Raw genomic sequence first — 12,488 nt, 5'->3', positions numbered from 1 at the left:
TTGTTACTGATTGTACTGTATCATATTGTTACTTTAAATATAATGTTTGTTTTGATTGTTTTTTGAAGTTTTGTATCGTATTGTTAAATTCGTCGTTACGTAACGACGAAAAGTGTCACTTTATGTCACGACCGATTTGGTGCGGCCGCATCGTTACTTAGTTTTTCCTCTCATCTTGCCCTTCCTTATTACTAAATAATCCTATTTTATTCTTTACCCTACCTTTTTATATAATAATTCTACCTCGTACCTACCTCACTTTTTATTTTGTAATATTGCAAATATATACTTCATATTGTTGGTGCATAACATCATGAAATGACAACAAACAATTCAATCTATCCAAACATTGTATACAAAAAATAATACAATGCAATCCAACACACCACGATACGATATATTATAAAACAATCATAACAACCAGTGGCGGAGCCACATGCAACAAAGCAGTGGCGGATCCAGGATTTCAAAATCATGGGTGCTCGTCGATAAAAATTCTGAAAGAAGAGGAAAAATGAATTTACTGATGGGTGCTCACCCGATACTTATCTTAAAAATTTGATAATTGCTATGTAAATCTACTAATCATAGTCAAAGATAATGGGTGCTTAAGCACCCATATAGTTCCATGTAGATCCGCCAATGCAACAAAGGGCTGTCAACTGACACCCCTACGCCGGAAAATTACACTGTATAGCTCGGTAATATTTTTAAAAAATATATATATATATACTGTATAATGCGACCCTTTGACTTCTTGGTGATTTTGTTTCTTTATATTTTGACTTCCCTTAGTAAAAATCCTGGCTCCAAACACTAATAACAACCATCCAAACAAGCAGTAAAAGCATTTGTAATGAGTCATAAAATCGATCTCCATAAATTCTCACCAAAGCAAATATTCCTGAAACGCATATATAATAAAGGTAAGAGCCACATTATTCAATGCACTTTCCCTAAGAAACAATCTGTCTTTCTCTCCATAACCAAAAAATGAAGCTTTTTTTCTTCCTTTTTCTTCTATTTTTCCTATTCAAAATCACCTCAACTCACACTCTTCAAATCCCCTCAAAATCTTTATTACCAACACTTGATCAAACCACCCTAAATAAAAACTTAGACAATGACACAATTTACAAAATATCAAAGCAACTATGTTGGAATTGCATAGGAGAAGCAATTCAATTCTTGTTTCATCACAATTTAGTAAGAGCAACAAAAATGGAGTTACCATTAACATGGGATTCAAATCTTGAAAAATATGCAAAATGGTGGGCAAATTCAAGAAAAGAAGATTGTAGATTAATGCATTCATTTCCAGAAGGTGATTTTAAATTAGGTGAAAATATTTATTGGGGTAGTGGTTCTACTTGGACACCAACAGATGCTGTTAATGCTTGGGCTGATGAACAAAAGTATTATAATTATGCATCAAATTCTTGTGTTGAAGGGCAACTTTGTGGACATTATACTCAAATTGTGTGGAAAAGTACAAGGAAAGTTGGATGTGCTAGAGTTATTTGTGATAGTGGTGATGTTTTTATGACTTGTAATTATTTTCCTCCTGGGAATTATATTGGTGAAAAGCCATATTGAGGTTAAATTGGATTTTTTTTTTTGGTTTTATATTTGGATTCAAATTGATAATCTCTAATACTATAATTCTTATTGTGATATGGTTAAGTATAATCTTGAGCAGATGGTCTACCTGAAACAGCCTCTTTATATACCTTTACAAAGGTTGCAGTTATCAACTATGGAGGTTTTAATGCTCCTTACTAAAGCAAAATCTAGCACTCGAAACCGAAACTCTCACAAAAGAACATTTACCATTTCACATTTTACATGAAATAATACTTATAAAGTAAATATTGCACTAATGGTGTACATATTTTATTTTATTTTGAGCAAAAATGGTGTACATATACATTGTTCTACCGTTATATACATATCACTAGCTTCCATTATTTGAACTTTTTTCTTCAAATTTTTTGTTTCTTTTTTCCGGGGAAGATCAATTGATAACTTGTTACTTGCCAAACCATTATACTTTCAACTATAAATGTCATGACCCAAAATCCACTAGTCGTGATAGCACTAACCCAACCCGCTAGGTAATCCAATGATGTTTGGCTTAAAGTATGCATATTTTTACATATATTGCCTCACGTTGTGCTCATGTCTCATAGATTTCGGATGTATAATATAATGATTTGTACTAATTTGTGGTATTTCTATGTATAAGAATCATTCAGATGTGATTTGGGACGAAAGCGCGCGAACTGGAACGAAAATGGGAAGTAAAGGCAAAAGTGCACATTTGAGGGCCACAGGCAGTGTGGGGCGCTACCTGTGGCGCTCAAAACAGAATGCTAAAAAATTGAGCGCCAGGGCCAGCGCCCCACGCTATCCTGGACGCTCAAAACGTGAACATGTCCTATTTTGACCGGGACTCGGTTATTTCGACCCCAAGACACCCCTAACTCATATAAAAGCCAACATAAGCCTATTTTGGAGGGAGGAGGACGTTTTTGAGAGGAAAACACAAGCACAGAGCCGCCGTGGAGGCCGGAATTCATCGGGTTTCATCTTTTCGTCCACCAAACTTAGTAATGTTTATGTTTCTTTGTATGATTTGTTGTTTGGCTACCATGTCTATGTGGAGCTAAATTTCACGTTCTAGGGTTGTGGTTCTTTCATGAATATTGTTATTCGGATATTGATTTTGCTTTCTTAGTTTATCATATTGGTTTATTTATTCAATCTTGCGCTTAATTATTTGATTGCTTGATCACCAATTGAATACTATCTACGAATCTAGAGTTGAACTCGAAAGTGGGAATTCAAGATTGCTTATAGGATTGAGTAGAGCAAGTTCTTGAACCTGGGCATCGGGGAATGATTCGCGGTTAGGATAGACATATACCTAATTGCCTTGCTTGGTTGATTTACAAGAATTATAAATGCATTCTTGCTGATTCTAACTCCATAGACATATATGCGTTAGGTTAGCTTGAATAGGCGAGTGAGAACTCGACAGATTCTTATAACCAATATTAACCCTGTCAACCAATAAGCTAGATAAATTAGTCAGTCAATTCTATTGAAGAATACAATATGATTTTTGGATAGCCCATAACCCTAGATCGTTTTCATAACATTGATAACATAAAAATCTGCTCTTCCTCTGTTCAAAGTTCATTATTTGTCTTCTTTTTATCTTAATTAGATTAGAGTCCTATACTACTAGGTTTAATTCTTATTTAGATAATTATGATAGTCTAATTTAGTGAATAGCTAATCACAAGTCCTCGTGTGTTCGACATCCGACTTTTAGTCACTTTATTACTTGACGACCGCGTATACTTACGTGTGCGTTTGGCCGCAACAAGTTTTTGGCGCAGTTGCCGGGGACTTAGAAATTAGCTGCTTTTCTAGATTAGGATTTTAATTTTATCCATTTTGTTTTGTAAATATTTTTATTTTTATAACAATTTGATTTTTCTCTTAGTGTGTTCATAGTTCTCTCAACATGACATCTGGGAACAAAATATTCGGAGGTAAGGTTATTGATGAAGACGCTTGGTTGAAGGAAGACTTTTATGGCCCGTCTTTTTGGGCTTGTCATGACTTGAACTCTGCGAGGTGTGAATTTGAATATGGGAGTAAGGGTTGGTATTGGAATGGATATTCTCGATTAGGCGAATATGCGAAACGACGTTGTCTTCTCACAACGTTGGTGAATGACTGATCTAAGGAGAGAGATGATCTTGCACATAAAATTGATAATTTTAGCTTGGCTGTGCATAACTTTGATGCAGATTTGAGTGCGAAGGTTGATGCGTGTAACGCCCAACAATTTAATGATGAGTTGTGTGAAGCCGAAAAAAATCTTCTAGACCAAATTGAGGAGCTAAAACAAGAATACCAATCATTAGACCATGTTTTTCTTGAGGATGCCAATGTTGAGAAGAGTGATCTAGAGTCATATGAGGGCGTAGATAACATTACTTTGGGAGACTTGAGTGTGTGTAGATATGGGGATGCAAATAGTAGTAAAATTCATGAGTTAGGGCGCATTAGACCTCATTCCAATCATTTTTCCACATTGTGTTTAGATAGTAAGATAGTAATCGAGCCATCTGAGCCAATGATGGGGTCAATGAGTGAGGATGAGAGTGCTTATATTCTTGAATTTGTTGTGCCAAAAAGCAAAAATTACATTCCTCATCTAAAGGCCAAAAAGTGCAGAGTGAAAAAATTATTACTTGGCCTGGTTATCATTGTAGCCCCACCACTGGAGCATAGCTACAGACTGGATGCCATGTTAGAGGTACAATTCATAAGTTCGAGGTGGAGGAAAAAGTGGTTCACGTCGTGCCGCGACGTTAAATTAGGCGCTTGTTGGGAGGCAACCCAGCTTTACTGCTTTCTTTTATTTTTGATTCTTTTTCTTATTATATTATTTTTGTAGTGTTTTATTTTGTAGGATTTTGAGCATAGGGAGCAAAGCCATAGGAAGTGTGCAAAAATGAGCCGTGTGGTTGGAACTAAGTGTGGGGTGCCCGCACAAAGGATCATACCTAGGAGAAGTCTGAGTATCCCGTGAGCTGCTAATGTTTCGGCCTTTGGCCTACCAGGGACTCTCTTTTACCCTCTTGTTATTTACAGTGTGCATTGAGGATATTGCACAATTTTAAGTCTGGGGTGAGGAGATTGTTTGGATAATTTTTTATGCTATCCTAGGTTAGTTGTAGTATTCTTCCTTAGTGTAGTAGATTTTATGTAAAGAAAAAAAATTATTTGAAAAAAAAAAATGAAAATTGAAAAAAAAGAGTAGAAAATTTGGACTTTTCCCGACGATAGATTTTGTGGACACTTTTCTTGAGTATGAAGTCTAAAAAAAACAAAAAAAAATAAATTGAAAAATCCAAAAATATGTCTTTTAGATTTCTTTAGGTAGTAATAATCCCCTGTGGTTTTTCTTTGTGCATCGGTTCTTTTTCATGGGATGTAGTTTGAATCGGGTAGTAGTATTTTTTTTATTTTTAGAGTAGATTAGAATTTAGGGAAGAAAGATGAGATTCCTAGGCGCCTTGACTTGTTTGATAGTAACATATTTAGGCTTTGGCATGTGTAGTGTCTTCCCTATATTTTGATATTAATCTCGATGCCTTTATATATTGGATAGCATGTTTTGTGACGACTATTTCTCGTTTACTTGACTTATGTTCACTTTGTGCTTAATGCTTAATATCTTGTGGCTCCGTGAATACTTGCATTTGTTGAGAGTCGGAATGGGACCGTCCATAGTGAGTCATGTGCCATGTGTGGTGAGGTTTTTGTGCAATCCATGTTTTTGTTATTGAGTCTAGAACTTGCCCGGTATGTGAGTTGAAGCGAAATTTTAGGTGATGCTCGGTTTGAGAAATGATTTTAGGCCTTCTTTGATCTTTTTGAGCTTAATTGCTTATCACAAATAAAATCTATTCCTAGTTAAACCTTTTGAGCCTATAGACTTTTATTTGGCACCCACATTACAAGCATGTACCCTTTTTGTTCTTAATTGACATTGTTTTGATCCTTTCACCTCTTAAAGCACTTTAATAGAAAATGAGCGCTAAAAGAAGTAAGGAGGGAATGTGGGTGGCTTTTGAGTGGAACCAATGAAAGAAAGAAGGGTGCACTTATTTTGTAAAATAATACACCACTACCGGAAGTTGAAAAAAAAACTGAAAAAAAAGAAGAAAAAATGCAGTTGAATAATATCTTGTTTTTGCTAGTGGAGTGATCTTGTTTTTGAGTAAATAGTGCTTAAAGAAGAAGGGAACGTTTTTTGGGGTGATCTTATTTGTGAAATTGAAGTGGATTAAGGAATTTGTGCTTAAGTTATCATGTGATGTATTAAAGTGCTTAAGAGGTTGAGTCATTATTCCTAAAATATATCCTTCCCGTCCCTTAGCCCACATCACAACCACGAAAAGTCCTAATTGATTTTAGATCGAGCGAGCTTACATTAGTAGGGATTTACATTAAGGGCAAGCCTATGGTACCAATTACATGCATGTGACTTCTTTGTGAGAGTGAGCGATTTTCTTTGATATATGTGAGTCATTAAAATATATTTGATCATGAGATTCGGATGTGTGGATTGAACTTGCTCTCTTGTTCTTGTTGTAAGGGCACATGGTCTCACGAGGGATAGGTAACGTTATTAGACTTCTCTCTATGATGTTGGATGTTCAAGCCATGAGTGCATTGTGACATTGAGTTGGTTTTTGAGGCTAGGATTGCTATGAGAATGTTGTCTTTGTTATAAATATTTTTGAAGTATGGCATGAGTAAAGGGAAGTGTATGTGAGTACTTATGCTAAGGTTTAACTATTGCTACCAACCATAGTCATTAGTATAGTGTGCTTCAAAGGTATTAAATATGTAGAGTGCTCAAAGATAGAGTTATTTGTTGGTTGACTCGAGGACGAGCAACGTTTAAGTGTGGGGTGTTGATGTTTGGCATAAAGTATGCATATTTTTACATATATTGACTCACATTGTGCTCATGTCTCATAGATTTCGGATGTATAATATAATGATTTGTACTAATACTTGGTATTTCTATGTATAGGAATCATTCGGATGTGGAGCGAAAATGGAAAGTAAAGGCAAAAGTGCACATTTGAGGGCCACAGGCAGCATGGGGCGCTACCTGTGGTGCTCAAAACAAAATGCTAAAAAATTGAGCGCCCGGGCCAGCGCCCCACGCTGCCCTGGACGCTCAAAACGTAAACATGTCCTATTTTGACCGGGACTCGGTTATTTCGACCCCAAGACATCCCCAACTCATATAAAAGCCAACCTAAATCTATTTTGGAGGGAGGAGGACGTTTTTGAGAGGAAACACAAGCACAGAGCCGCCGTGGAGGCCGGAATTCATTGGGTTTCATCTTTTCGTCCACCAAACGTAGTAATTTTTATGTTTCTTTGTATGATTTGTTGTTTGGATACCATGTCTATGTGGAGCTAAATTTCACGTTCTAGGGTTGTGGTTCTTTCATGAATATTGTTATTCGGATATTGATTTTGCTTTCTTAGTTTATCATATTGGTTTATTTATTCAATCCTGCGCTTAATTATTTGATTGCTTGATCACCAATTGAATACTATCTACGAATCTAGAGTTGAACTTGAAAGTAGGAATTCTAGATTGCTTATAGGATTGAGTAGAGCAAGTTCTTGAACCTGGGCATCGGGGAATGGATTCACGGTTAGGATAGACATATACCTAATTGCCTTGCTTGGTTGATTTACAGGAATTATAAATGCGTTCTTGTCGATTCTAACTCCATAGACATATAGGCGTTAGGTTAGCTTGAATAGGCGAGTAAGAAATCGACAGATTCTTATAAGCAATATTAACCTTGTCAACCAATAAGCTAGATAAATTTGTCAGTCAATTCAATTGAAGAATACAATATGATTTTTAGATAGCCCATAACCCTAGATCGTTTTATAACATTGATAACATAAAAATCTGTTCTTCCTCTGTTCAAAGTTCATTATTTGTCTTCTTTTTATCTTAATTAGATTAGAGTCCTATACTACTAGGTTTAATTCTCATTTAGATAATTAGGATAGTCTAATTTAGTGAATAGCTAATCACAAGTCCTCGTGGGTTCGACATCCGACTTTTAGTCACTTTATTACTTGACAACCGCGTATACTTGCGTGTGCATTGGGCCGCAACAACCAACTAATAATTATCCAATTCAAATAATCTTTATTAAGAAAATTAAACAAAAAAATTAACTGAATCTTATACATTACCCAAGGACTGGTAGTACAAATCATGAGTATCTAAGATTAGAGTTTACAAAGTTGGTATGAAGTGATACATTATCTGTTTGAAAAGTACATAAACAGAGTTTTATGAATCTAAGGCTACCATGAACAAGAGGTAGCTAAAACAGGATCACAGGTACATCTTCAAATCCAGCTCCCATCGAACACAGCAACAACAACAGCCAATGCCTGCACGCAAGGTGCTGAAGTGTAGTATGAGTACAACCGACCCCATGTACTCAATAAGTAACAAACCTAACCTTAGGATGAAAGTAGTGACGAGCTGGAATATAGGTCGGGCCCAACACTAATAACCAATAACAGTTCATAACAACGTAAAGCAAGTAATGAAAGAAGAAACTCAGAGATAAAATGCTCAACTTTCTCATAGTTTTTCCACTTGAAAAACCCAAAACCTCTACAGAAATCATCGAAAATACAAGTTTGAAAGCTGTGATTTTTCCCAAAATCCTTTCAACAATGAATAAGATGTTTTATTTTTCTTTCCAGATATCAAGTGTAAAATCTCTCTCTATGCTCTTATATATCAATATGTGTGAGAAGTCATGAATGACGTGATAGCGTACAGGATGAGGAAAATGCATCTCTATGCATGTATGTCATGTGTGCATGTCAATGCCATGTATCTCAGAGATGTCACTCTCAGAGTACTCAATCTCACTGTCTCACACTTTCTGCTCATCATGCTCAATCACTCAGTACTGTATATGGCACATCCGGCCCAGGGAAAATCCATCACAAAATATATACATCAACTGACCAACAGTCACTCAGTACTGAGTAGGGCCAATCAAGCCCGTGGAGAAGATCCATCTCCAAGTATATAATGCTTCGGACAAGATCCATGTCCAGGGAAGATCCATCCCTCAATATAATCAACCGCGCTCACTTGAGGTGTGTATAGACTCCAGAGGGGCTCCTACAGCCCAAGCGCTATCATAAAATTAGTATAACCGCTGCGGCGTGCAGCCCGATCCCATAACTGTCACTCATAACCAGGCTCTCGGCCTCTCTCAGTCATCAATCTCTCCAGCCTCACTCACGGGCTCACAATGTCATGAAACTAGATCGACAACAACGATATAATGTATCAATAAATAACAACTGACACTGAGATATGATATGAATGCATGAATATGAATGAGTACGAAATATCAATGAAGTCAGTAAAATGACAGTAAAAAATGACCACTATGGGTCCCAACAGTATCGGCATAAAGCCTAAACATGATATCTAGCATGATTGACAACTCAATTACTTTATCAGATGGTGAAATCACGGATATCAATAAGGGCCACTATACTATGCCATGGAAATAACGGAGTCACAATTCACATGGTGCACGCCCATACGCCCGTCACCTAGCATGTGCGTCACCTCAATACCAATCACGTAACACGTATTTCGGGTTTCATACCCTCAGCACTAAGTTTAGAAGAGTTACTTACCTCGAACAAGAAAATTCCAATATTGAGAAAACCAAGCGATGCTCCAAGAATGCCATCTCGTGCGTACCGACCTCCGAATGGCTCAAAACTAGCCAAAAGCAACTCAAATTCATAAAATAAAGGCCAAGGAAATAATTCCAGATGATAAAGATCGAATCCTCAGTCAAAACCCAAAATCGGCCAAAAGTCACACCCGGACGCACCTCGAAACCCGACAAAACTCACAAAATCCGACAACCCATTCAGTTACGAGTCCAACCATACTAGTTTCACTCAAATCCGACTCCGAACCGATGTTCAAAACTCAAAAATTCACATTATGAAACTTTAGGCCAAAACTCTCAATTTCCTCTTTAAAATTCATCAACCAAAATCAAAAATCAAAGATAGATTCATGAATATAACCAAAACCGAGTGTAGAATACTTAACCCCCGATCCTTGTGATGAAAATTGCTCCAAAAATCGCTCCATTCCGAAGCCCATAGCTCAATATGTGATAAAAATGACCAACCCTCAAACTTATAACATTCTGCCTAGCGATTCCGCATTTGTGGACAAATCGTCGCATCTACGACCGCCGCTTTTACGGTAAACTTCGCTTCTGCGGAACAGCCTGACCCAGCAATACCTCGCACCTACGGTCTTTAAGCCTCTTCTTCGATTGCGCTTCTGCGCACTTGAACCGCATCTGCGGTTGCGCAGGTGCGTCTAAGCACCCGCACCTGTGATCCTCACGCCCAGCTCCCCTTCAGGCTTCTGCGATGAGCCTGCCGCTTTTGCGGCTCCGTACCTGCGCCCAACACTCCGCAGGTGCAGTCACACCAGAACCAGAAATCTTCAGCAATGCAACATGAAATGAAAATGATTCGAGCCTCGTCCGAAACTCACCCGAGCTACTCGGGACCCCGTCCAAATATACCGACAAGTCCCATAACATAACACGGACCTGCTCGAGGCCTCAAAACACACATAACAACATAAAAACGAGGAATCACTTCTCAATTAGAAATCAATGAACTTTGAAACTTCAAACTTCCGCAATCGATGCCGAAACCTATCAAATCACGTTCGATTGACCTCAAATTTTGCACACAAGTCACATTTGACATTATGGACCTGTTCTAATTTCCGGAATCGGAATCCAACCCCGATATCAAAAAGTCCACTACCGATCAAACTTCCCAAAATTCCAACGTTCGCTATTTCAAGCCTTATTCTACAAAGGACCTCCAAATCACAATTCGGACGCGCTCCTGAGTCCAAAGTCGCACAACGGAGCTAACGGAACCATCAAAAATCTAATCCGAGGCCAAATACTAAAAAGTAAAACTTGTCAACTCTTCCAATTTAAAGCTTCCTAATTGAGAATCATTCTTCCAAATCAATTTTGAATAACCTGAAAAACAAGACCGACGATTCACATAAGTCATACTACATCATACAGAGCTACTCATGCCCGTAAACTACTGAGCGAAGTGCAAATGCTCAAAACGACCGGTCGAGTTGTTACATCCTCCCCCACTTAAACATACGTTCGTCCTCGAACGTGCCCAGAGTTGCTCTCAAAGACATCAACCGTCGTGTAACCTTACTTTGCACATACCCGGTGTGATCCCACGTCACCCTATTCCATATAGGTCCGACAACACAACATAACTGAAGATCATTACTTCAACCTTAGCCCATAAGCCTTAGAATCTAATTTCCAACATCCGGAATTTCTATAAGATCAGAATCTCGCATCTACACACCGTATAAGTTTGAACAAGCTGTATCAAGCCTTCACCACAACCCAAGATGTAATCACATGATATACTGCATAACTCAAATACTCATAGAGATAGTTTTAAATCACAATAGCTGCTCAAAACGACCCAATACCCGGTAATAAATCTCATATCAAACAAATCCTCATTCTAAGACCTTCGTACATTATCGATGATGAAAGAAACATGCAGAACTTATAACCATTCATCAGATCAACAAGTCATGGAGCTCCCTCTCCTTCGACAAGAACTATAGCCAATCTTTAAGCCGACTTCCAATATTATCCTTCCAAATATCCACAATCAAATTTGATAGCACCCATCCTAGATCCAACGACCTCGTTTTATCAAATACCATCTACTCTACAGACATGCCACATCAATACAATCTAAAGCCACAACCTGTGCAGTCCGTGCACCAGATAGCAACATTCCAAATATACTCAATCATGGAAATGACTCAAACGAGAGAACTGACCCGCCAACTCAACGGGTACTACCACAATGCAATGCTAAGAACCCATCACACATCGTAGAACTAAAACACGCGTATCTAACATAAAGGATCATATCCCAACATAATTTTGATGTAATGCGTGACCCCATCCAAACACTGGTCCATATGAAATACCTCAGCCACCATGCTCAAAATCAATAACCTCACGCAATTCGACATCAAGTACCCAAGGTGCATTACCATAACCACGGAGAAGCAAATGGCACAATGCCACACAAAACCTGAAAGAACATAACCAATATGCAATCAATCATGCTGTGATGACCCGGCCCGTCATCACGTGAGTTACCACCCCGCTTCCCCCATCTTATGTTTCTCTATGCTTCATTGTCGGTATTTGATGGGATCGAGTTGATTTGGATTGGTTTTGGTAGGAAATGAGATACTTAGTCTCTTTAAGAAAGGCTTATTTGGAAAAGTCAACCGGATGTTGACCTATGAGTTAGAGGTCTCGGATGTGATTTTTGGTGATTTGGTTAGCTTCATGGGATGAATTGTGACTTAGGAGTGCGATCGGAATTGATATTGGAGGTCCGGTGTAGAATTAGGCTTGAATTGGAGAAGTTAGTATTTTGGCGAATTCCGATTGATAGGTGAGATTTTGATCCGAGGGTCAGAATGAGATTCCGAAGTTGTTATAGCTTCGTTAGGTGATTTTGGATGTGTGTGCAAAATTTTAGATCATTCGGAGGTGTTTTGGTCGGGTTTTTGATCAAATGCGTAATTCGGAAGTTTTAGAAGAACTTAGGCTTGAATCCGATGTAATTTGATGGTTTTGGTGTTAATTGTGGTGTTTTGATGATTGGAGCAAGTTTGAATGATGTTTTAGGGTGGGTTGGCACTTTTGGTTGAGGTCCCGGGGGCCTCGGGGTAATTTCGGATGGTCATCGGGATG

The 12,488-nt window shown here is 38.0% G+C and overlaps 1 protein-coding gene across 1 annotated transcript; it reads left to right on the top strand.

Moving 5' to 3' along the window:
• On the top strand, window positions 908-1,676 carry LOC109234984 (pathogenesis-related protein PR-1-like). The gene has a single exon (XM_019401012.1). It carries the CDS (start codon window positions 994-996, stop codon window positions 1,594-1,596), a length of 603 nt encoding a protein of 200 aa, XP_019256557.1. The 5' UTR covers window positions 908-993; the 3' UTR covers window positions 1,597-1,676.

Source organism: Nicotiana attenuata, chromosome 11 (assembly GCF_001879085.1).
Source record: "Nicotiana attenuata strain UT chromosome 11, NIATTr2, whole genome shotgun sequence".
Classification (NCBI taxonomy): Eukaryota; Viridiplantae; Streptophyta; class Magnoliopsida; order Solanales; family Solanaceae; genus Nicotiana; species Nicotiana attenuata.
Note: the sequence above shows the minus strand (reverse complement) of the source record. Positions and strands in the feature narration are given on the sequence as shown.

Coding starts and splice junctions, on each gene's coding strand:
- LOC109234984 (XM_019401012.1), top strand. CDS start 994: ATGAAGCTTTTTTTCTTCCTTTTTCTTCTATTTTTCCTATTCAAAATC.